This window comes from Polypterus senegalus, chromosome 10 (genome assembly GCF_016835505.1).
Source record: "Polypterus senegalus isolate Bchr_013 chromosome 10, ASM1683550v1, whole genome shotgun sequence".
In the NCBI taxonomy this organism is placed as follows: Eukaryota; Metazoa; Chordata; class Cladistia; order Polypteriformes; family Polypteridae; genus Polypterus; species Polypterus senegalus.
In genome coordinates, this window is record NC_053163.1 from 6,946,081 (window position 1) to 6,972,001 (window position 25,921).

At 40.3% G+C, this 25,921-nt stretch overlaps 1 protein-coding gene across 3 annotated transcripts; it reads left to right on the forward strand.

The window, feature by feature from the left end:
- The first annotated feature begins 6,263 nt into the window (after window positions 1-6,263).
- On the forward strand, window positions 6,264-25,477 carry LOC120536640 (interferon-induced very large GTPase 1-like). Of its 3 annotated transcripts, XM_039765063.1 has the most exons (3): window positions 6,268-6,303; window positions 6,500-6,531; window positions 17,629-25,477. In XM_039765063.1, the coding sequence occupies exon 3, from the start codon at window positions 17,655-17,657 to the stop codon at window positions 24,501-24,503; it is 6,849 nt and encodes a 2,282-aa protein (XP_039620997.1). In that variant the 5' UTR covers window positions 6,268-6,303; window positions 6,500-6,531; window positions 17,629-17,654; the 3' UTR covers window positions 24,504-25,477. The 3 variants fall into 3 exon arrangements, with proteins under 3 accessions (XP_039620998.1, XP_039620997.1, XP_039620999.1); XM_039765064.1 differs by lacking the exon at window positions 6,500-6,531 and having other exon boundaries at window positions 6,264-6,303; XM_039765065.1 differs by lacking the exons at window positions 6,268-6,303; window positions 6,500-6,531 and adding an exon at window positions 12,690-12,730.
- Window positions 25,478-25,921: the final 444 nt, after the last annotated feature.

Below are 25,921 nucleotides of genomic sequence, written 5' to 3' on the forward strand. Positions count from 1 at the left end.
TAGCAGAAGACATGAAGAACCGTAAGTGCTGGCACAAAACTAAAGCAAATGTCTGTTTTGAAGACAAAAACGGGAACTAAAAAGAGAAGCAGAGTTATAGTGTCATGTTACTTTTGGCTTGTAGAACTGAAAAACTAAAATGCATAGAAACAGAAACCAGCCAAGGCTTGACCAGCATCCTGAACCAGCAGCAGTAGGTAAAGAAATGCAAAATTGATGATTGTAAAAAGAGAAAAGGAACAGTGCAGGTGCAGCAGCCATGTTGTGCCAGACCTCAGGCAATTCAGACAAGCCATTTGAACCACCTTGTGTGTTTGATTCGCTGCTTTGTCACTAAACACATTTCATTTGCTTGCTGCTCTCTAGTGGTTGGTCCAGTGAATCACACTTTACAGCTGGAGCTTCATGCAGCTGAAACACCAACTCTGCTGTCCGGCATTGCTGAACCAGATGGAAACCTTGTAACGACAATACTGATACGGAGAAGGTCTTATTGAACATCAAAAATGCTAATAGTGAAGAAGTACTCTAGATAAAGTAGGCGATGGAGTCTAAAACAGAAAAACGGATAATCAGCTGTTAGAAGGCACTGCCACCCCTCCATTTGTTGGCATAATCAGTGGGTCACTGTGAATTGTGCAGTTTGTTGCCCTCAGAAATTCAGAGCAATGCTAATGTCTGTGAACACACCGACAGTTAGTCCCACACTGGGCTATTGCTATGGCCTGTGCTCATAGACATTTGTGTAACAGATGTAACACTAGATGGCGCTATATCAGCACTTAACCCCGCACACAGACAGACGCCACGTTTTAAAACACCAAGAAGTACTTCAATTCCTCTTTTCTTCTTGTATTGTGCCTTCAAAGCACCACAGCCACAATAAACACAATTAAGTCAATGACAGACACAATTCTTTTCTCCAGTATACCTCCCAGCAAGCTCCGTCACAATCCTCCCAACTCCGGCTCACCTGCTGGGTTCCCATCGGTCCTTTAAATAGTCTTTGATCTAAAAGTGCTTCTGTCCTTGCGATCATGTGACAGGCTGGTACTTCCGGGTCTAATGAAGAACTGATCTTTTCTTCAGCCTGGAAGTACTTGGGGGCTTCCGTGCTAGTGACTACCTCGTACTTCTGGGCTATAAGGAAAGAGTATGTCCCCAGGTCCTTCGACAGCTCCTCCTGGCGGCACCCACAGCACCCAACAGGGGTGAGAAATAGAACTCCAAGTCCCAGGATGCCCTGCAGGAATCTCGGGTACCACTGCACTCCAGGGGAGCTGCCATCTAGTGTTTTGGGGGAAGCAGTGTCGGCAAGTAGCTGCCTTCCCCCATGCTTCTATTCAAAGGGAGTCCATCACACAGATGATGCATTATTTAGTTGCCATGATGGTGATGATGTGTATAAATTATTATTATTATCCTGCCTCTAAAATGACTTATATGTGTAAAGTTAAACCAACTCTAAAACTCAAAGAAAGTTTTGTGTTTTATGTTTTCTTTAATGTTTGAGTGCTGAGCATTTCTGTCACTGGTTTGGTTGTGTAAGACTTGATTACCAGCTATGGACACAAGTAAAAAACATTTCTTGAGGAGCATCTCCCTGTTGCACAATACAAACATCTTATTAATATAAATCTTAAGAAGTTACTGTTATATCATTTTTAGAATAAACTTCCCAAAGGATTTGATTTTCTTTTATGCATTATTGTGTCCTTTGCAAAAAAAAGTGTAATTTTATGCAAATAACACAGCACTACACGTGTTGAAGGCTAAATTATAAGGGTCAGATGTCTCATTTCAATCAAATATCCTTAAAACATTTTGCTCCTGGTCCTGCTAACAAGATCACCTTCTATTAAAATGCAATACTTTTTTTTAGTAAATTTGGTGCAAAATGAATGGGGTACAAATGCCACATAATATTATGCCCCCCCCCCCAAAAAAATAAAAAAGGGTAGGACCTGGCAATGGGAAATACAGATATGCCACAGAACCTGTTTTAATTGGTTTATAACCTGCAAAAGGATGAGCACTGCAGGACTAGGCATTACTGAATTCGTTTACAACTTGAGAAGGGAAGGATTGAGGATGCATTTGAAAGCTCAAACAGTTTGATGAGAGTTGTTTGGCATCTGGATGAGATAACCGATCAAATGTGGGCAACAACACATGTCCTGAAACCTCATGTGTGCACCTGAACATAAAGATGGCTCGTGTGATGGACCAAGAAAGAGAAAATAAAAATACAAAACAAGAGGAAGAAAACAAGGACTGAAGGACAAAGTCCGAAATCGAGTCACATGAGATCTGATTTAGTCATCATAAAGTGCAACTGTGAACAACGTTGATCACTAAGCCAAACCCCGCCCTGAACAAAACTTACATCCATGCTTTGCTCTCCATTTTATTTTCTACTATTTGGTATTGTTACACATTAATAAGTGCGGTGTCCAAAGTTCAATAAATAAATCCATAAAGACAGTGTCTAGTGGTGATCAAGACCGTCCAATAAATACATCCATTAAAATCCGAGGTTACTATGTGCAGAACTTAAAAAGCGGTATCTCTCTCTCTATTCTCCGACCTACCTACGTAACTCTCTCCTCGGCTCACCATTACTCGCAGCTGGCGGAGACCAACAGCCACGAGCTCCTTCAGCTAACCCCCGTCTTGGCCCCCTTCCGGACGTCACTGCCAGACCGTCGAGGTCAGCTCTCCTCTCTTGATCCTTCGCGCACCCGCAGTCACTCCTCAGATCCCACGGGAGGACACCTTTCTGTTCACCCCACTGTCTAGTTTTCAGTGGGGCGAACTAGCTCTTAGAGCGCAACTGACTAACGCTCCTACGCGGGGCCCCAGCTCGTCCTGCCAAGCTGTCATTCATTCATTAACGTTAACTTCGATTTACTACTACTTACTTTCTTTCTTTCTTTCTTTCTTTCTTCTCTCTCGTCTCCATCCGTCTATCTATATATACACACACACGGCTGCCTCCGTGGGCGCAGCGTCTTAATTACACACCGCAGGAAGCCAATGAGGCGAACAAGAACGACCGCATCCACATGTGCAGGTGCAACTCGCTCCTATCACCTCCCCGCGGTCTTGCAATCGCGCCCACGGAGAACGATATGGCTATACGGATTTAAAAACCCGACCTTTTTTTCGGAAGCCGCGGACCCGCTATACCACAAAATATCACATTGTTTTTATATTTTCTATACTTTGTTTTTTATCTGGAGTGTCTGAAATAATAAATGAGTACCAAGTATGACTTTGATGGCTACTGCCTTGTTCACAGGATTTATCAAAGCTATGGAGGTCACTCCTCAATATTTAGAACAATTTTGGTAATAGGCAGACATTGTTTGGTTGGTAAGTAGCACAAGACTAAAAGATTTGCACTTTTATGTGTGTTTTGATGACGCCAGCGTGTTTGTTAGAGTTGGGGATAGCGAATCCCTATAGAGAGATTCTTATGCAGATTATTGTAGAGTGCTTGGCAATCGGTACCACTTGAGACAAACCCCAAGACACAACTACTCACAGACAGTAATGGGTTCAAATAAAGATTGTTTTATTTGTAACAGTACCTTTCTTTCACACCTCCCAGCAAGTGGTATCCACACCCTCCTGACTCTGACTCCTAGATGGAGGTGAAGCGACTTCTTTTATGCTGGACCTGGGAATTCTTCCAGTGCCACACCATTGCATAATGGAAGCACTTCAGGGTCAGATGGAAGACCCCCATAGTTTGAATAGCATTCCCCTGCAACTCCCCCTGGTATCACCCAAGTACCCCAACAGGACTGCCCATCAGGACTAGATCTTACTGTATGCCTTGTGAGTGTACCAATGGGAGTTCCACCAGAAGGATGCTGCCACTTTTGTGCATAGGTCAAATATATGGCCCAGGAAAGTAGTCTTCATCAATCCTTCTACCATGTAGGCTTCTTGGCTGGGAAAGGTACCACTAACCAATGCAGCCGGGATGCCCATCTGTCCATATCTTCCTTTACCATCTGCAACTACAAAGAATAGCACATCACAGCAACAAGCATTACAGTATGCATTATATTGTCATTACTTAACTCAGTCTCACTTCTGTCATTTTCTCATTTACTTCACCTCTCCTTCCCTTCTCCTAACCTACTCATTCCTCAGTCTCCCTCACTCCATATGACACAGAAAGTCCACCTCAGATATCTCACTTCAGTTCTTTCAAGTTTCTCTTCCTCCCTTTTCCTTGTTGACCATGTCTCTCTGCTGCATGTCAGAGAGAAAGAGAGAGAGACAGAGAGGGAGGGAGAGAGAGAGACAGACAGACAGAGAGCTCGATCAGTGCAGTCAGGGGTCAGAGCAAGAGATCAATGCTCTAGGGATGGATCGGACCCCTGATTGTGTGAGGAGTGGGTACAATCAAGGTGACGTCCTCTCCTGAAATACAAGGGATGACTGAGTGTGCATGGCAGAAGGAGGGCAAGAGGACAACTAACCCTGAGTGGTCTGGTAGATGCCGATGGAGGCAGCCAAGACGGGGGTCGGTAGTGAGAGGTCCACAGCTGCTGAAGTCTCCACGGGTGAGCTAGGGAGACATGAAGGAGTTTTTCTTGGCTCACTTGCCCCAATGACTGCTAGTTTTTAGTCTCATTTTAAGCCTTGTTTTAAATGTTTGGATTGTCATTGTTTTATGCATTATTTATTAACTTTGAAACACTGCACTATTTATTTGGACAATGTTTAATTTTGATTTTTTTTTTTTTTTTTACTTAAAGCACTAGCACACGTTACACCTTCCTCTTGCTCCACGTGTGATTTGTCCTGATCTGCCAGCTCATTTGGTTACATTACTGATGGTGTTGGGTTCAAGAAGCTCCCAAAGCTAGAAGACGGTGCTTGGAGCAGGACCCGCACTGTCACAGGCACCTACTTCATTCCTGATGCTTCTGGGATCCAACATCCAGTAACCCAATTTTGGAATAAGTGGGCTGAGAAAATAAACCAATCAATAGAAGTGATCAAGAAATGGATGGCTGGGAGATCATTTAATTAATCATATTCCTCCATATATGTGTCCACACATTTCACACGAATGCACAATTAATGATGAAGGAATTACATCCAACATTTCTTACATTTTTTTTTTTTTGTTGTTTTTAAATATCATTCATTTGGAAACTGTAAACTGAATGAATGAGCTGGTGTAAAAATTGTATCCCTTACATCAGGGGTACTCAACTCTGGCCCTGGAGGTCTGACTCCAACCAGGTTTGTAATTAGAACCCAAACCCAGCAGATTATGAAACTTGGTATTTAATTATATGGCTTGTTAGTGCTTTCATTCTTCTAAAATGACATTGTTATAACATTGGAGATTTTTCATTTTCTAAGACCTATATCCATCCATCCATCCATTATCCAACCCACTATATCCTAACTACAGGGTCACGGGGATCTGCTGGAGCCAATCTCAGCCAACACAGGGCGATAGGCAGGAAACAAACCCCGGGCAGGGCGCCAGCCCCCCATAGGACCTATATCCCAATTTGCAAATTATGGTCTTTTGCTTTTTCTCTCATTTATTTCAAAATATTGTATGAACACAGACACTTCATGATGCACATACACAGGTTTAAATGGAAGCACGCTGGCTTTAGAGCTGGGGATCCCATTGTAAATTGATGGCTGGTTATGAAAAAATTGAACAATTAAAACCCAAATGTACCTGTTTATAACTAAAACTGGCAAATAAGGCTTCTGAATCGTAAAGAAAAATGTTAACTAAAACTAAGCTCAAAAAACATACATGCTTTAGTGGTAAATAAACCAGTTCTAATTAACGATCTGGTTAATGTGAAAAGCTACAAACACGGCAGACTTCCTGGACCGCAGCTGAGCACCCCTGATATACTGTAGACATGCTGCATATTGCTATAAATTCATTCAGTCCTATTTTATTCAGCAAAAAAAAAAAAAAAAATGTACCTATGGGGCAGGCAAAATTGACTTGACAATATTTTTTAAAATAAGCAACATAATCTTAAAAGCTAACTAAGCTAAGTAAATAAATGGTAAAATGAGGAAAACGGGATTTACGTTTCCCTTCCTTATATTTTATTTTTTGCAGTGTAAGGTTAAATCTAGCGTACAATATTTTCAGTTTCATGTTTACTGTGGTGTTGTGCTGATATTTCAATATTACATGTAGGGGAGGAGTAAAGTGTAGGCACATCTATAAAGTCCTCCTTCTCTAAAACTCTACCGAAGGAAAGAAATGGAGTGGAAATCCCCTGCAGGCTGTTGGTAAGTTTAGGAGTTTTATATATATTTGAGCCAATGTAATATGAATCGCCCACAAAACTTGTTAACATTGAAAAAGACTTGTAATTGTCTTTACTCTTTACTCATCTATATGAGGTAACGTGCAGCGATCAAGTACTCAATGCGCTAAAGTAGGCTGAGTAATTTATTATTTCATTTTATTTCATTTTTTTTACAGAAGCTGTCAACAAATACCGTATATACTCGCGGGTAAGTTCTCCCGTGGATAAGTTTGTAATTGATTTAATAGTTTAATTTCTGGTATTTTATAATGTCGATCGTATAAATTGAATGCGGAAAACTGTCGCTATTGGTCCAAGAGATTATGATATGCTAACGTCCGCCTGAGAGAGTAATACGATGTGGGTGGGGCAATTCCCTGTATGAGCTTGTGCTTCTAACCCCTCATTCCACCTCCCCCGCCCCACTGTCTCTCTCTCTCTCACTCTCTCTCTCACTCTCTCTCTCTCTCTCTCTCTCTCTCTCTATTGTGCCTACGTCACCGAACGGTAATACCCGAACTATTCCGAAGCGACGTTTGCACTGATTTGTATTTTTTTTAAATTGTATCTCACACCCTCATACACCTTTACCATAAGAGCATCCCTTATCTAAGATTGAGCGTTCAATCAGAAGAAAATGTGAATGCTGGTTTTAAACTAAAAGTCGTTGAAGTGGCGAAATAAATTGGTAACTGCGCTACTGCAGCAAAATTCGATGCGTTAAGTGTCGCATTTTTGAGCGTGCGTATAAGTCGGGGTCTGATTTTATGATCGATTTTTCAGGTTTCAAGACTCGACTTACGTGAGTATATACAGTACAGTACACTGAATTTGTTCAGCATGTTAGAAATGTTATAACTGCAAGTTGTTTTTTTTTTGTTCCTTTCTACTAAAGCACACCACCACTGTGCACACTGACATTAAATCAACAACTTGCATTTGTTCATCCATTCAGCCAATTCCTGAAGCCATTTACTTCAAATCAGGATCATTGCAGAGTCCATCATGTGTGGATCTGACTGATCTCACCTGCTTTAGAGTTGTCATTAAAGTAACACATCATTAGGACTGCAGTACATGGAGAAAGAAAAACTACAATATGGAGGGAAAGAGCAAACTAAACAGACAATCAAACAAACTCAGGTCACTCGGTCCATCAGTACGTACTAAGCACTCTACTAGTAAGGCATCTACTTTCATATAATTACTCTCTCACAAAAGCACATTAGAAAATTCAGCTGTGTCTTGTAAGTTAAAATTGTGCCCTGATTGTAAAAAACACTGAGGAATTGTATTAACTGCTACACATTTTTTCACTTTGCTGCAACAATCCTCTATATACGGTGGCCGAGAAGGCAAAACAAATTTACATTTCACAAAACAAATTTATAACCATTAAGACAAATTTACAAAAGAAATTCAAATTAACATTTCAGAAAACAATTTTACAATAGTGAGAACAATTTACAACTCCCGAAACAAATTTACAAGCGGCAAGTCAAACGGAAAGGGTAGTTACAATACACAGGAAGTGCTTGTTGCTGACCTTTTGTGTCATTCAAACTGTTTTGCGAGGGGAAAATCGAATAGAGTTTGTAGCGATTAAGCACTGCCAGACGACGATGTTTTGTCCATTTTGTGGTAACCATTTTAGCTAGCTGGCTCGCTTTTGTTATTCTTGTGGGAAATGTTTAGACTTTCTAAAAGAGCCTCCCCAGATGGAAGATGTGAAACATTGTTGTATAGGCTATGCCAATGAAGGCCACTCCTACAATGTAATCATTGACACGATGTCCTTTTTACATGGTGTAAACATTAGCTTTTCACAATTATATGGCATCTACCTTCTTTTACAATGATACTCGCAATTACTCTGAAATGTGGTTCACCTGAAAGGCCTTCAATATCTACAGTAACATTTGATGAAATTCAACTTGTATCTTTTATTTTACGCTTTTCCCACTTCTCTTTTAACACCTTCTTTACACTCCTTAAGGACTTCAATCCTCTTCTTGTTTCGGCATCAGGATATCCTGCCTGCTACACTTTCTGTTTCAAGTGATGTGGCTTCTGAGTACAGGATTTTAATTATTTGTAAGAATGAGACTTTATAGACTTTCTCAGCTCATAATAAGCGTGTCACTGTAACACACCAGACTTAGTCACATGCCAATAAGCATTTTACACCCAGTAAATTCTCCACAGGGGATACCAAGGCTTTAGTCCAGCATAGGGTCAAACACAACAGCAATAAAACGCAGCGAATGTTTTGATATCACAAGATTAAAAAATATTATTCATGAGTAAGTATCAACCAAGAACAAATCTTTTACGATGTTTAAAATGCGTGGAAAGTTTCTTCTATTATCCACACTTTTGCATTCAGCAAAACATATCACACAGCTTAGTGTAGGCAATACCAGATTCACGAAAAGGACATCTTTATATTTGGGCAACAAGATGGGGGTGCAGAAGCCTGGACTGGTACCTCACAGACACTATGCTCATGTTTCAAATGCCACACTTGGTCATTATCTGTGTGTACTTTCCACATTCTCCCCAAATCTATGTGGACTTTCCTCCATGCACTGTTAGATCCCCAAAGATGTGCAGGTTAGGTTCAGCTTAGGTTAAATGGCCCTGTTTTGGTGTGTGCACGAGTGGGAACTATGATGGGTTGGAGAATCCTATACTGGTTTGTTCTTGTCTGTGCTTTTTGCTGCTGGTACGGGATGGGCTTTTGGGCCTTTGAAAACCTGAATTACATGGTGGCATTTAGAGAATGTTTTGTGTTATCTTGTTAAATTTCTGATACACTGGGTTTCCTGGTCAGAACCAGAATTGCAAGCTGCAGGTGGTGCAGCACAATTTGCAGGATCTTAAGAGTCACACCAGAATGACTCCCGTCAACATGTCAGTCACAGAAAACTGCAAAGGACAGTAGAATATGCTCCTGAAATATATTTTTCCTGAGACAAACAACAACAACAACAACAACATTTATTTATATAGCACATTTTCATACACACAGTAGCTCAAAGTGCTTTACATAATAAAGAATAGAAAAATGAAAGACACAATTATAAAACAAAATAAATCAACATTAACATCGAATAAGAGTAAGGTTCAATGGCCAGGGGACAGAAAAACAAAAACTCCAGACGGCTGGAGAAAAATATAAAATCTGTAGGGATTCCAGACCATGAGACCGCCCAGTCCCCTCTGGGCATTCTACCTAACATAAATGAAACAGTCCTCTTTGGATTTAGGGTTCTCACGGAAGGGCTTGATGATGATGATGGTCACGTAGACTTCTGCCTTTTAATCCGTCCATCAGACAAACATCTAGAACAGGAAGAAACAACTAATAATTGAGCGGAAATCCCAGAGTCAAAAAGGTGGCATCCAAGAGGTCCATTGCAATATTGGGCCGGTCTGTGTGTTATGTTGAACAGGCTATGTGGGAGACGTCTGATCATTTAAATGAGAGCAGGTGACCGGGACAGCCTGGATACCTAATACCAGTAGAAGGTTCTAAGTCGGTGTTTCTGACCCCTTTACTGAGCTTATCCTGCAAGTCACTGCTGGATGAGTCAAACAACAACATTTCTTTCTATAGCACATTTTCATACAAACAATGTAGCTCAAAGTGCTTTACATGATGAAGAAAGAGAAAAAAGACAAAATAAATAATTAAAATTAGGGAACACTAATTCACATAGAATAAAAGTAAGGTCCGATGGCCAGGGAGGACAGAAAAAACAAAAAAAAAAAAAAACTCCAGACAGCTGGAGAAAAAAAATAAAATCTGCAGGGGTTCAAAGGTCATGCGACCACCCAGCCCCCTCTAGGCATTCTACCTAACATCAATGACCTCAATCAGTCCTGATTGTAGTCAGGGTTCTCATGGGAAAATTTGATGATGACGGTCATTTGGACTTCTGGTCTTTAATCCATCAATACAGGGACATCACGGTGCTTTGATCAGGTGGTGGTGGCGCAGATCACAACAACACAGAAAACCGTAAAAAGAACAGAAGAGAAAGTAGGGGTTAGTACGGATTACGGAGCCGCCATGAATAGTAATGATAATTAATTGAATATACAGAGCATCAGGATTAGACTAAGATGACGCTCTGAGAAAGCCATGTTAAAATAATGTGTTTTCAGCAGTGGTTTAAAGAGATCCACCGTATCAGCTTGGCGAATTCCTATTGGCAGGCTATTCCAGATTTGAGGTGCATAACAGCAGAAGGCTGCCCGCCTCACCTCTTCTTTTAAGTTTAACTCTTGTAATTCTAAGCAGACACTCATTTGAAGATCTAAGGCTACGATTTGGAGTGTAAGGTGTCAGACATTCAGAAATATAAGATGGAGCAGATTATTTAAGGCTTTGTAGACCATAAACAGGATTTTAAAGTCAATTCTGAATGACACAGGTAACCAGTGTAGTGTGATGTGCTCGGATTTTTTTTCCTAGTTAAGACTCTTCTGTTTCTTTTTCCGGTTTCTTTGTGGTGGTGACCTGCGCCACCACCACCTAATCAAAGCACCATGATGTTCCTACATTGATGGACTGAAAGCCAGAAGTCTACGTGACCATCATCATCAAGTCTTTCCATGAGAACCCTAAATACAAAGAGGACTGTTTCATTTATGTTAAGTAGATTGCCCAGAGGGGACTGGGCGGTCTCATGGTCTGGAATCCCTGCAGATTTTATTTTTTTTTCTCCAGCCGTCTGGAGTTTTTTTTTGTTTTTCATGTCCACCCTGGTTATCGGACCTTACTTATTCTATGTTAATTAATATTGACTTATTTTTATTTTTTGTTGTGTCTTCTATTTTTCTATTCTTCATTTTGAAAAGCACTTTGAGCTATTTTTTTTCTTGTATGAAAATGTGCTACATAAACAAATGTTGTTGTTGTTGTTGTTCTAGCAGCTCCATTCTGCACTCATTGTAATCGATTGATGCCTTTTTTTTTGGTGGTCCTGAGAGGAGTGCATTACAGTAATCTAGTCGACTGAAAACAAAAGCGTGAACTAATTTCTCAGCATCTTTCAATGATATAAGAGGTCCAACTTTTCCTGTATTTCTTAAGTGAAAAAATGATGTCCTAGTAATCTGATGAATATGTGATTTAAAATTCAGGTCACAGTCAACAGTTACCCCTAAATTTTTTACCTCTGTCTTGACTTTTAATCCTAATGCATCAAGTTTATTTCTGATAACCTCTGTGGTGAATTGCCGGCATTTTACTCTGGCCCTCACCCCCAGGCCGCCAGGAGGAGCTCTCCCGACAGCATGATCATGCACCGAATTCCAGCAGGGCATCATGGACTATGTAGTGTTTATACACAGCCCTGCTGGATACCGTGGGGGCCACCAGGCGTGGCTGTAGGGGGGACTCATAGGCTGTTATGTGCCCTATGACCCGGGAGTCCGTCACAGTCACGTGACAGGAAGAAACGACATGCTCCCGGGTTGAAGAAAAGGACTATTTACCCTGACCCGGAAGGAATAAGGACTTGTGGACTGTTGGGCAGGAACACCTCCAGGTCAGGGAGTATAAAAGGACCATGGGAACTCCCAGACAAAGAGCTGAGCTGGGTGGTAGGAGGGCGACGCATCTGGGAGCTGGAGGATTGGATTATTGATTGTTTATTGTGTATTATTGGTTATTTATGAGTAGTGTGGAGTGGAGGGTGCTTAGTGCACATAATTATTATAATAAAAAGAATTATTGTAGCACTTTTACCAGGTGTTTGGCGTGGTACCTGAGGGTTCAAGGGAGCACTAGCGCCCCCTACTGTGACACCTCATTATATCCATTATTGCCAATCACTAAAATTTCTGTTTTGTCTTTATTTAGTTTGAGAAAATGAGTACTCATCCATTCAGAAACACAAGTAAGTCATTCTGTCAGTGAACCAAGAGAGTCCGGGTCTGAAGGTGCTGTTGATAAATACAGTTGTGTGTCATCAGCATAGCTGTGGTAGCTCACGTTATGCCCCGTGATAATCTGACCTAACGGAAGCATGTAAATTGAAAAGAGCAGTGGACCCAGGATAGAGCCTTGTGGACCACCATATAGAATATCATGTGTCTTTGAGTTGTAATTACCACAACTAACAAAGAATTTTCTACCTGCCAGGTAGGATTCAAACCAATTTAAGACTCTGCCAGAGAGGCCCACCCATTGACTAAGGCGATTTCTAAGAATAATGTGATCAATGGTGTCAAATGCGGCACTCAGATCTAAGAAGATGAGAACAGATAAATGGCCTCTGTCTGCATTTACCCGCAAGTCATTTACTACTTTAACGAGTGCAGTTTCTGTGCTGTGATTTGTTCTGAAACAAACAAGCTTCTTCTGGCCAGACAATACCTGAACTTGGATTTTAGAGGTGAGAAAAACCAGGAAATTGACATGTGAGGGGAAATAATGGCAGATAATTACTTAAAAAGGTACAGGAGGTGAAACAGAAAGCGACAAGAGTGTTTGGCGTTGTAAGGAGGAAGGAGGTGAAGCAGCCTTCCCACATAATTGACAGGGTGACTGACCAATAAACAAAAGGCCAGTGGAGCAGCAGACTTGTTGCTTTGTACATTGTTTTTTTTTTCTTTGTGTACCCTTCTCTGTTTATTTTCCTTTAAACTAACATACGAGGGACGTTCAAAACATTTCCGCACTTTTATATCTTCGTTGGAAATGGTGAAGACGGTAGAAGCAGTGATTGGGCATTAAAAAATTAGTATGACTCTGGGAAAATTGCATTGTAAAGGAAGGTGACTGTGTAGAAAAGTGATGTCATTTGTTTTTGAAATTCTTAATAAATAGAGTTTAAAAAAAGTGCCGAAACATTTTGTATGTTCCTCGTATGTATTTGTATATCTTGGCTTTGGTAGTCTTATTCTTGGATTTTTGGGATGGCTCAAGTGCATCCTCTGTCTTTGATATGTGTAGGACAGCTGGGTCCCATGCCCGGCAGGGTCGCCCCTGCTGCTTATGTTCCGGGGGAGCCGCCATGGACAGTCCAGTACCTTCCCCGGGTTGCTTGGTGGCAGCTTTTCCCAACCACCCGCAGGGCTCCATGGGAGATGGAGTCCTCCACAGCTTGGTTGGGGCCCGGTGTGGCCGCTAGGTGGAGCTGCCTGCTTCCCACAGCCCGGCTGACGAGCCTGCAGCCCCACCCGGAAGGGCAATTAGGACCAGGTGGTTAATCACCTGGAATGCTTCCGGGTGGGCTATAAAAGGGCCCAGCCACCACCACTCGGGAGCCAGAGTTGGGAGGAAGGAGACAAAGCTTTCCTGTGAGGAGTGGTGGAGCGAGGTGGAGAATTGTGGTTTGTCTTGTGCTTTGTTTTGTGCTTTGGGATTGTGTTTGGGCTGGGTGGCATGGGGAAGACGTGTCACACAGCTGAAGAAAAAATAAAGCCTGTGTGTTTTTGTACACGTGCCTCTGCATGGTCTGTGCCGGGTCGGGCGCTATATAGCGCCCTTTTACAGATATTATAAATGCACAAGCAATGTCTCCAATGCATAATGATAAGCAATTTAGGACAAAGTTCTCCTTTAAGGTTACTAAACTTGATTTATTCAATTCAACTGTTTTTCATTTTTTACCATTTTTCTGAACTGTAGCTGTGATGTCTTTCACTTGGATATTATAGATTGCATTAAGTAAGTAAAGCTGGGAAGAAATATTTTTTGTGTGTGTCTTAATTTAAGGCTATAAAGCAAAAAAAAAAAAATGTAAATATTTCAAAGGGGGGATTCTTTTCTATATCCACTGTAATAAACTACTTCAGCATGCACCTGGGCTAATTACCTCCTCTGCTGAAGTCTGTGACAAATTCCTCCACTTTTTATACAATAAAATTAAAAATTTAAATAATTCAATGAACATAAATCCATTATCTGTTAATATCTTTCCCTGTTTTCCCACTCTGTCCAGTTCCTTTTCTAAATTCTCACCAGTCACATCTGCATTTGTTAATGACTTTCTTGGTAAAATGAGGCCGACTACTTATGTCCTGGACCCCATTCCCACCACACTCCTTAAATCCTGCCTTCATGCCATAATCCCAACTATTACAACAAAAATAAATAGATACCTCTCTTGACATTGGCTTTGTGCCGCTCACTTTTAAAATGGCTTCTGTCACCACAGTGTTAAAAAAGACTGTTCTTGATGCTAACAGTCTTAACAATTTTCGGCCCATTTCTCACTTATTTCTTCAGTCAAATGTTCTTGAGCGTGTCGTAGTCTCCCAGCTCACCAATTACTTAACTTCTAATAATTTGATGTTACCCTTTCAATCAGGTTTCAGGGTACAGCACAGCAGTGAAACTGCTCTGCTTTGGGTAACTAGATTTGCTTATGGCAGCAGAGTTTGGACAAACCAACATATTAATTCTGTTAGACCTCAGTGCAGCATTTGACACTCGGGTCAGACATGACATTCTGGGTGTCTCTGGCACTGTCCTCCAGTGGTTTAATTCCTACCTGACTGACAGGCAAGAGTTTGTTAGTCTTGGCAACACAGGTCCAGCTCAGTGTCGGTCACAAAAGGGGTTCCTCAGGGCTCTGTCTTTGCCCCTCTGCTCTTCTGTGTCTATTTGCTTCCACTTGGCCATTTTATTCATAGTTATGGTCTGGGATATCATTTTTATGCAGCTGATAAACTCAAAATGTCCTCTTTGATCCCATAGTTTACTTTGTCATGAAAGTAGACCATCCTAAACGTCATCTTAAAACCGACCCAGTTGTTAATGGCTATATGCTTCTGGGGCTTCCTCTTGACCTGACAACAGCGGCAAGCAGCATCGCCATACAGAACACATTACATTTATAATATTTCAGCTCTCTGCACATTTAGAATTCTTAGATTTATACTTCATATCACTTTCAGGATGAAATGCATTGAAATATGTATGTTACATTTACAGATAAATCATTAACTTTGTTTAAATAATGAATACTGTTAATAGTTACACATATGGGATGGCATGGTGGCAAGTGTTAGAGCTGCTCTCTTGCAGTGAGTCACGTCCCTTGTGATCCCTGCCTGGAGTTTGCATGTTTTTCCTGGTGGGTTTCCACAGTGGGCTCAGTTTTCCATCCAAAGACATGAAAGTTTTGGGGATTTGGTGAAGCTACAATGACGCCAGTGTATGTGTGTGTTTGTGTTCACCTTGCGGATGCCCCATCCAGAGATTTTGTTTCTGTCTTGCACTGATGCTGCTGGAATGGGCGCATCCCCGGATTGATGGATGTAATCATTAAACATCCTGTTCAGAGATATTGTGGAAAGGTGTCCTCAGAATTTAATGGATGTTTCGGGCACACAAGTTACATTTTGTGAAGTATAAACCTGGCCTTAGGCGCCTTACTTTTCAGCTGACGATCTTGACTAGGGCTTATTTTTGTGGTAGGGCTTATATTACAGAGCGGCCTGAAAATCATGCTAGGGCTAATTATCGGAGTAGGTGCTATTTTCGGGGAAACACGGTATATAGTGTGTATCCCCTAAACATGCTTTGATGTTCAGGTTGTAAGGCAGTCATTCCTAGCAGAGCTCCATCCGGCGTTTCACTCCAGCCAGTCGATGATGCATCCTTTGAGACTGCCTGGGGTTTTATGGCCGTGAGACCGGAAGGGGTCAGATCAAAAGCCTTTGGCGGTGACTTCTCGGTGCTTAGGAGGAAAGAAAAAGAAGTCAAAGTTAACGGCAGCGCCACCTCTCATCTTGGTGGGTTACTACTTACTGCCACTGAGCCTCCAACGCACATGGGTAACATCAGCTGCTTCAAAATAGTTTGCTCTTAGATAATAACAGAATGCAATCTTTGTCAACTTACCTGAAGCATAGTCTAATTCTCACACAAATTGTACATCACACTCCCCTACCTTAACTTTGATTATCCAAGATCACGTCATTGTCAAGCACCAGATTTTGTAAAAATTATGTGTTCAGACTTTATAAAAATACAACTTTTACTTGTTATTGTTCTGGAGTTTTTTTTTTTTTTTTTCTGTCCACCCTGGCCATCGGACCTTACTTATTCTATGTTAATTAATGTTGACTTATTTTTATTTTTTATTGTGTCTTCTATTTTTCTATTCTTCATTTTGTAAAGCACTTTGAGCTACATTTTTTTTGTATGAAAATGTGCTATATAAATAAATGTTGTTATGTTGTTGTTCTTATTATGGCCCAAAAGTGAAGAATTTGGCCTGTCCTGAGAGGAAAAAATAGTCAAGGATTGGGGCATTAAGAGCCAAAGGGAACCAAAAAAGAAGAGTCAAAAAATTAGTTACGTCAAAATCAGGAAATCCAAGAAGACCTAGAAAGCAAAGTCAAAAAAGTAACTGCAGAGCCCTAAACCATAACTGAATAATCTTTTCCTTAATTAACTTCAATCTGCAATTAAGTGTTTGCTTCTGTCCAAAAGCCTGGACAATTCATGTTGCAACACAGTATCAGGAACCATATGACTAATAACATAATTGTTGCTAGAAAGACCATGGTGGCTCCCACAAAACAATATACCGCCATTTTGTATCTACAAGAAAAAATGGGCATAAAATGGCACTGAAATGACATCAACCTCACATTGCAAAAATTAACATCCAAAAAAACACACATAAGATAAACAGGAAAGTGATGACACTTAAATTCATATTAATTCTTGGCCCTCTAACATCTCTGTTTTCAGAAAACTCAATGGGGAAATTTTGTCTTATGATCAATCCATCTGGGTTACGTCACAGTAAATTGCTAGAATATCACCTTGTTTTACTCAGATCGAAGAGTCATAATCATTTACCTTAAATTAAAAAAAAATCTAATTCATTTTATGGGGAGTTTTCCAAAACATCTTCAGCTCAATCAATTAACCTGCTAATGTTTCACCCATTCTACTCTAAGAATTTTTATAACTACACACACATTCCTACTACTGTATAATCAAGTTGCACGTGAAAAAATGGAGCTTTCTTGGCCACTATATCAAATTGCTGATTTCTGTAAACCACACACTCTTAAACAGATTTGATTAAAAAAAAAATTGCACCCTTGCTTTATAGCACTTGTTCCCAAACAATTCTCTGAGCTGATGTCTACTGGATTGTGCTGACCTGTTTTGTAAGTCACTTTGGTTAAAAGCCACTGTTAAGCAAATAAATGTAAATGAGTAATAGAAACGGCACATCCAAAAAATGGATGGGTGACTAGATGCTATATAACAAACCTGTAAACATGCAGTTTTAATAATGTTAAAAATGTATTTCTTGTTCAGTCTAGGTTTATTAAGAAGAACCAACCATGTCATTCCAAACCCAGAACACACAACCGTCAACCTTCTTTTCAAGCCCTGACACCTTCAATGAGTCTCCAGTAGAAGACGTTTTCGATTATGGACTCGCACTCCATGGAATTTTCCTCTCAAAAAATCCAGGAGAGCTGCAAAAGAAGAGATCAAAAATTATAGATGCTAATGAAACGTGCAGATGGTCATGCCAACGGAGACCACAGGAAATAGAAAAAACTTTCAATTTCCGTACCACAGAGCAAGTATACAAAAGAATGATGGACACTATGATGACTAACTTGAATGAAAGTGGTATATATGTGGATGAAGAGCAAGGCCAATGTTTAATGGCAACAGATATAACAGAAGAAGATGCCAGGCCTTTCTTATGCTTGTGGAAAAGATATGAGGTTCCTTTTATGACGTGCACCTTCAGCAGGAGAGATCTTTATCTTTCAGATGCTCTAATATGTGATTTAAAGAAGTTGGAATTACTTAATACAGAAGATGAGAGGACTGAGCAGTGTAAGGACTTACTGGAAAAGTACGGCTCTCATATCAGCACAAGTAACACATTTGGAGGAATTTATTGGATACGAGTAGAAAGTACAAACTTCACTGAAAAATTCAAAGAAATAAGAAAGCAGCTGATAAATGAAATAATTGAACTCCAACAGGAAACTCATTCGTTCACAAACATATCGGAAATGAAAGGCCTACTTAAGAGTGAGTGTGAAGGAAGTCACTTAGAAAACACATCAATCTCCATTCATACAGTTGGAGGTCCAGCTAATTGTTGCACATTTGAACAATGGAGAAGAAGGCTCTTGGAATCACAAGGTACTTGGAAAGTCATTGACCGAGGAGCTATCAATCGACTAGTACCACTGTGGAATATTATGATATTAAACCACAGAACAGATTTTCAAAAGTGTGTTTTACTGGCAAATATGATCAAAAACTATTGGGAAATTGAAAGTGGTTTGCAAGATTTCAGCCATGACCTGGATAGCATACTCGAGGCTGAAGATATCTTACAGAGTTTATCTGAAAAAGCAGAAATGTGGAATCGATCGGAGTTCCTACCCATTAGCAAATGCATTGAATACATCACCGAATGCACAAAATTTTACTATAAGACTCACATGTACCAGAGTGCTTCAGACAATATGTGGGAAAAACGCTTCTTATGTAACAGGAGCATTCAAACACTGCTAAGCAAATTGCCAAAGTTTCTAAATTCACAAGACACAAAACATCCAGTGGTCAAATCTGTGCTTCAACAAGTGTCATGTTTCCTTTGTGAAAGCTGTGAAGTGGAGGATCCCCTGTGTGACCAAGATGTGGTTTCCATCATCAAGATGGATGAACAGATATTAAGTATTGAAAGTGTAAAAGAACAATTTTCACAAATGGAAATTTATGCAAATCTTGAGGACCCCCTAATTAAAGCAACCCAAGAAATGATTTGGTACAGACTGTACTGTATACTCTTGAAACTCAAAGAAATTGTAGTAAATGCAGGAGAGCAATACCACCAGTGCCTGGTCACTGTCTTATTTTATTCCTACATTAAAAAAAGTGAAGCTTTGCAAAGAATTATTGACTGGAAAGAACTTGCAGACAGAGTTAACGAATTAGAAGAACACATTAATGATTTGAAGAACATGGACAAGGAAGAAGGCCAGGCTAGAGTGTTTTTAATGGCACTTAAAGAGGAAGAAGATTCGTTGAATTCTAAAAGTGAACACACCATAACACTTACAGAACTTATTTTGGATGAAATGGGATCAGATTTATGCCCAACACTTCAAAGCATTCTGAAAGAGTGTGGCCAAACAGGGCTAAACCTGCACCATATGAGAGATAAGCTAAATTTGTTCATAAAGAAATGTATGAAAGATAAAGCAATGCGGCAGAAGAAGGTAGTTGAAGTGAAGCTACTGATAAGCAAGAGTCCCAACTCCACAGTGCCACCAAAACAATTAGAGAGGTACCCATCAAACACAAATGAAGTAATTCAGTTGCTTGATCTTGAAAAATTCTGCAAGGAGAAACTCACTGTAAATCAAACTAAGAAAGTCCACTCTGTAAAATTAAAATTATTATCAAGCAATCCTCCAGAACTTGCTGAAGTCCCCTGGTACTTCATTAGAAGGCTGATGATGTTGCATTCAAACACCATGAAGCTGAAGTGCCTGAAACCACAAAAACAGCCAGAGGAAATAGAAGAGGGTCCAGCAGCAGAAGATGAGGGTGATGGCTGGTTTGGTGACACAAATGGCAACGAGCACAACGTGAATCCCCTTGATGTCGTCGTGGCCGTATTTTTGTGCTCAGACCACTTTGTTCAACAGGAACTTGTGATGAAAATGTCACTCTGCCAGTTCGCAATTCCATTGCTGTTGCCAGCCTCGGATGGAACTTACACCTTCCTCCTCTGGGCTGCGAGTGCCGTTCAGAAGAAATGGCAAACCGAGTCCACAGACCATGAAAGTTGTGTTATTTATAAAAGACTTGCTGCACATCCAATGGCTCAGGCCACATTCATCCGACTGGGAGATCTTCAGTGCTCCAAATCAGCCTTTGTTAATGGACTCCTTGGTGACTCTCAATTCCAACACAATTTTTTCATGCACTCGCACCTGGAATGCGGAGATGTTCCACGGAAAATTTCCAACGGCCTCATTGAGCTTGCATGGTACTTGCCACACGGAATGGAAAATCCTGATATTTTCTGTGAACCATGTTGTATTTTAAATCTGCGGGGAGATGCAAAGTTGTTCCCCAAACAAGTTGGATTTCTTACTGAGGTTTCCTCAGTAATTTGTCTTTTTGTAGACAACATTGGGGATGAGGAGGAGAGACTGATTTGCTCTTTTTGGAAATCAAGAGCAAAGGTGTTCTTACTGGTAAATCCAACAAGGAAAAATCTGAAGGCAAATGACAAAAGACTGAACATCTTGAAATCCATTGTGGATATTACAAAAGAGCAGGTTTTGATTCGCACAAAGAAAAATGACAATGAATTTATATCAGTTGTCCGTTCAGCAATATCCAAAGTCCTGACTTCAAAACCAAAGACTATGTCTTTGGAAAGTATGGCCGATCATGCCAGAAGGTGTGGATTTAATATTGATGAAGACTATGCACCATGCCAGGCTGGAAAACGAAATGCAAATAGTGTCCTTGAAAACCTAAAGAAGAAAAACTTTCGTCAGTTTAAACAGAAACTGGGCATCCCCTGTTCAACTGGAAATGGCAAATCAGAAGACGCCGCTGACAAACATTGCCAGGAGAGTATATCTGAATTTAAAAACAAGACATTTCCATTCCAAGGTGAATCTTGGCGTGAGTACTCCAAAACAGACAAAGAGAGCCTGCGGTTAATGAATATCTACTTAACAACGCCTTATGAATACGCAAAGGAGTTAAATCAGAAAAAGAAGAAAATACGACAGAAGCAATTACAAAATGACATTTCAAGCTCTGTCAAAAGATTTGTTGAAACGCTACAGTCGAGTACCAGAGAAGAAAGGCTCTTCTTTTTGCACTGGCTGAGGCTGAGTTTGGATTCTGTTTCTATGGAGGTGTTACCTGAAATACAAAGAGAGCTCACAAAATGTGATGATATAAAGAAAAAGAAGGCACTGCTAGACCAACTTTCGGGGAGTTCAGTTGGGCTGGAGCACTTTCTGCGTGAAATCGGGCAAATTTATGAGGCTTTCCTTGCATGTGACACCAAGCTGAAATCAGACTTGTCCAGTTTACCCAGTGTGGCTGCGGAGATTCTGCTGGATGGTTTCCCATTTGAGCTCATTGATGGGAATGTCTCCAATATTCCACTGAGGTGGGTGTCAGACATTTTAGAAGAAGTTCAGAACAAAACTCACCCAGACACTCGCATATATGTGCTGTCAGTACTGGGGGTGCAAAGCTCAGGGAAATCCACCCTCCTCAACACCCTGTTTGGGCTTCAGTTCGCAGTCGGCGCTGGAAGGTGCACACGGGGGGCCTTCATGCAGCTCATTCACTTGGATGATGACGTTAAAAAAGACCTGGGATGTGATTACATTTTGGTGATTGACACAGAAGGGCTGAGAGCCCCAGAGTTACTGAGCTTAACAAACAGCTATGAGCAGGACAACGAGATGGCGACACTCATCACTGGGTTAAGTGACATCATATTAGTGACCCTGACCTCTGAGAACATTACGGAGATGCAGGACATTCTGCAGATAGTCGTCCATGCAATGATAAGAATGAGGGAAACTGGCAAGAAACCCAACATTTATTTTATTCATCAGAATGTCTCCGACATCTCTGCAAGTGTCCTCAACATGTCTGGCAATAGAAAGCTTCTGGAGCAACTTGACATTGTCACAAGGGCCGCCGCAAAACAGGAAAATAAAGAAAAAACCTACTCCAGATTTAGTGACGTGATTCAGTACGATCCAAGTAAAATAAGTATATACATACCTGGACTATGGCATGGCGTCCCACCGATGGTGGCTGTCAGTAATGGCTACAGTGAGAAAGTCTATGAGTTGAAAACTGAACTTCTAGAGTGTATGAAGAAGATGAAAAGAGAATTGTGCAGTTCAATAAATATAATAAGCTACATCAAGTTATTAGAGGAGATCTCCAACGCTGTGAAGTCTGAAGACTTCATATTCAGCTTTCAGAACAGCCTGGCTGCAGATGCATTCGCTAAACTCTCCTGCCAATGCAATGACTGGAAGTGGGAAATCCAGAAGATCTTCATGGAGTGGAGAGAAGGAGCAGAAATCAAAATTAAAAACTGTGAAGAGCTGGACTCCCTGGGGCTGGTTTTACCAGAGGAGGCTGAAAAAATAGCAAATGAGAAGGAGGAAGAGTACCTTAAAAAACTGAAGGAATATTACAAAAATGATTTAGAAAATAAACAGCACATAGAAAAAGACAAACAATACTTTGAGGCAATCATCATGAAAACCTGTCAGCTGTTCAAGAACAGTGCAGTCATGGGGTGCAGAAACTTAATCAAAGTCTGCAAAAGCTTCAATGAGTTAATGAAAAGTCACAGAGAAAAGATCAAGGTCAGGGTTGACAATCTTGTAAAAGAATACAAAGGGAAAAGCAAACTTTCTGATGATGAACTTCGTGAAGATTTCACGAAAATGTGGAAGGAAACATTGGATTTATTTGAGAGGCCAGTGAGTGAGGTGGACATCGTGCATGACATGGAGGAGAGTCTCCTGCAGTCGGACACCACTAAAAGTAAAAAGGTCAAAGAAAAACTGAGGCACAGACCACTTCGTGAGTGGGGAAGCAAAGTTTTTACAGGTGATACGAAACCTTTAAAAGATGAAAATGAATCTAGACATCACTGGACTGGACTTAAACCAAAAAAAGGAATAGCTAGAATGGCGGAAGACCTCAAAGAATACACCAAGTCAATATTTAAAAGAGGGGCTCAAGAAAATGAAGATCAAAGGACAACACACATGGTAATGAAGGAAGGTGTCAAGTATATTAATATGTTGGTGAACAAATATGAAGATTACGATCCAAGCTTTTGCATGGGAGTAATCAAAGAAATAGAAAGACAGATAAAGACACTGGGGGATGAGAAAAGGGAGATTATTGATCATCTGCAAGTGGACATCAAACTTCATGTCTGCGGGACAGCAGTCCAAACATTCCAGGAAATGCATAACCGATTTATCAGGAAGAATGATCCACTGGCTAAACTAGAAGAGAGGAAACATGCTTACTGGGAGATGTTCAGTGACCTGTACCATGAAAGAGATGGGAGCCAAAGGGCAGCAAAGAGGTTTTGTGACTCGTGTTTAAAAGTGTCACTCATTAAAAGAATTGAGAGTCAATTATCACAGAGAATCGTCAGTGACATGAGAGAGACGTGGGCCCCTGTGAAGCTTAAAAGCATCCCCAACTTCCAGTTAGCTCTGCTCATCAATTTACACGAGTCGGGGAGCTTTGAAGACTACAAGGAGTACATCACAGATTATGATGGCTATGCACAGAGATGGCTCTCCAGAGAGGTTTTGGAATATTGCAAAGATGAGAAGGCCGGAAAAATTAAATTACATTCATTGGCAGAGGAAATCACACGCAATATGTTAGGAAAAGTGAAGGACGCTTTAGAAGAAGTAAATAACAGTAAAAGAAAATCATCTGAAGATTATTTAAAGCAACTTAAAGGAGCATTTGAAAAGAGGCAGGTTTGGATTGAAAATCAAGATGAGATTACGATTGGAAATGTTGAGAAGTTTGAAATGGAACTCTCAGAAGCAATTAAGGGATTAGAAATGGAGCTAAAAAATCAAATAAGTGTTCCTGATATTGAATGTATATTGGACAACCTCAGCAGTCCACCTCATGAGCAGCTGTTTGAATTGCTAAAAGGCTGTGGAGAGAAATGTCCATGTTGTGGGACTCCTTGTGAGCTCGACGGGGAAAATCACCAGCACTACTCAAGACACCACAGGGCATTCGGTGTCAGTAATGCTTCACCAAATCAGCTGCCATTTAAAACAATATTTAGTGGTATTTTTTGGTTTTTGCAGCGGGTTGTTGACAGAAGAGCAATGAACTGCATGTCCTGTAATTTACATCTGAGAGGACACAATGCAGAACAAAACAACTGGGGTGAACTCTACAAAGATTTTACTTCACTTTACTGGCAGTTTGTGCTCATGAAGTATAATCGACAATTTGCAGATTTTTACAAGACCAAACCTGTCCGACTCAGACATAACTTACGTTGGGCTGATGTAGAGAATGACCTTGAAAATAATTACAGAATCAAACTTGAAGATCTGAGAGAGAAAATGAAGAACAAAATGGAAATAATGAATTAAGTACAGGAATCAATCATTCATCATTGCAGTAATCCCAGTTAAAAAGCACAGCAGAACATTAGAATAATTTGGACAGTCAGTCCAACAGGTCTTGCTAATCCTATTTGCCTAATTTTTTCAAAATAACATTTAATTAAGTTTTGAAAATGTTTAAAGTTCTGTTCTTTACCACACTACACAATCACTTGTTCCATTTGTCTGTGGTTTCCTGTGTGAAGAAAAACTTTTGCAGCTCTGAACAAATACTCAATTCTAACCAATAACCAATAAAAAAAATTTCAAAACATTGAAATCAACAAAATATGTTTTAATATTTAAATGGAAACATGTAAAAATAAAATGTCCATGTAGCTATTGCTTTCTTAAGCGCAACAAGTTAAGATTGGCACAGACATTATGGCACTTGTTTGCCCGGCTTACTGTACATCATGAAGATGAGAGAGCAGCTTTTTGCTTCACAATGCAGTAACGAGACTGAGCAACGATCGTCCCAAAAACACACACATCACGAGTAAGCAGAGGGCAGCACATCCTATAGTCAGCGTGCAGTACGGTATAATATTGTGGACTTGCTTTATTTTTGTTATACTCACTTTAGAAGATTATTATGATTTTGGGCATGTTGTTTAGTCAGTATGTACTATCATTTTTTATTTATAACCTCTGCCTTTATCCTGGCTATTAATCTATAAAGCGTTTTAACATTTATGCAGCTCAAAATAACTGACATAATCATGATAGATCTACTGTGAACAAAAGCAGGGACTAGGATGCCATGAACACAACCTAAAAAAAGCTTTGGAAACCCAAGTAACAAACAAAAGAAATTCATTAATTCATCTGTTTGGAGAGAATATGTAATATAACAGTAGAATTAATTAGACATCTTATTGCATCTACAATGATTGAAAAGTCTATGAATAAATGAAAATGTAAGACCATGATGACTCAGTGTTAATGTTCTTTGTCAAGATGTCCCAAAATTCCCACAAATAAATCCAGATATCTTGGCCTTCTTCTTCTTTGGTCGACTGATCCCATTAGGCGTTACCACAGTGGATCATCTTCTTCCATATCTTCCTGTCCTTGTCATATTGTTCTGTCACACTCATCACCTGCATGTCCTCACCCTTCTCCCAATATACCCAGCATCTCTCCTCTGCACATGTCCAAACCAACACAACCTCGCCTCTCTGACTTTGTCTCTCAACCGTCCAACATGAGCTGACCCTCTGATGTCCTCATTTCTATTCCGGTTCATCCTCATCACACCCAATGCAAATCTAAGCATCTTTTAACTCTGCCACCAAAATGAATCCTGAAATCCAGATATCTTGACCACCTCTCCTTTAATATGGCCATGTTCAGATTTAAACAATCCAAGAAAAGTGGAACAGCAATGCAATTCATGGCAGGTA

What these genes read in the sequence shown, in the direction of transcription:
- LOC120536640 (XM_039765064.1), top strand. Translation starts at nt 17,655, where the DNA reads ATGTCATTCCAAACCCAGAACACACAACCGTCAACCTTCTTTTCAAGC.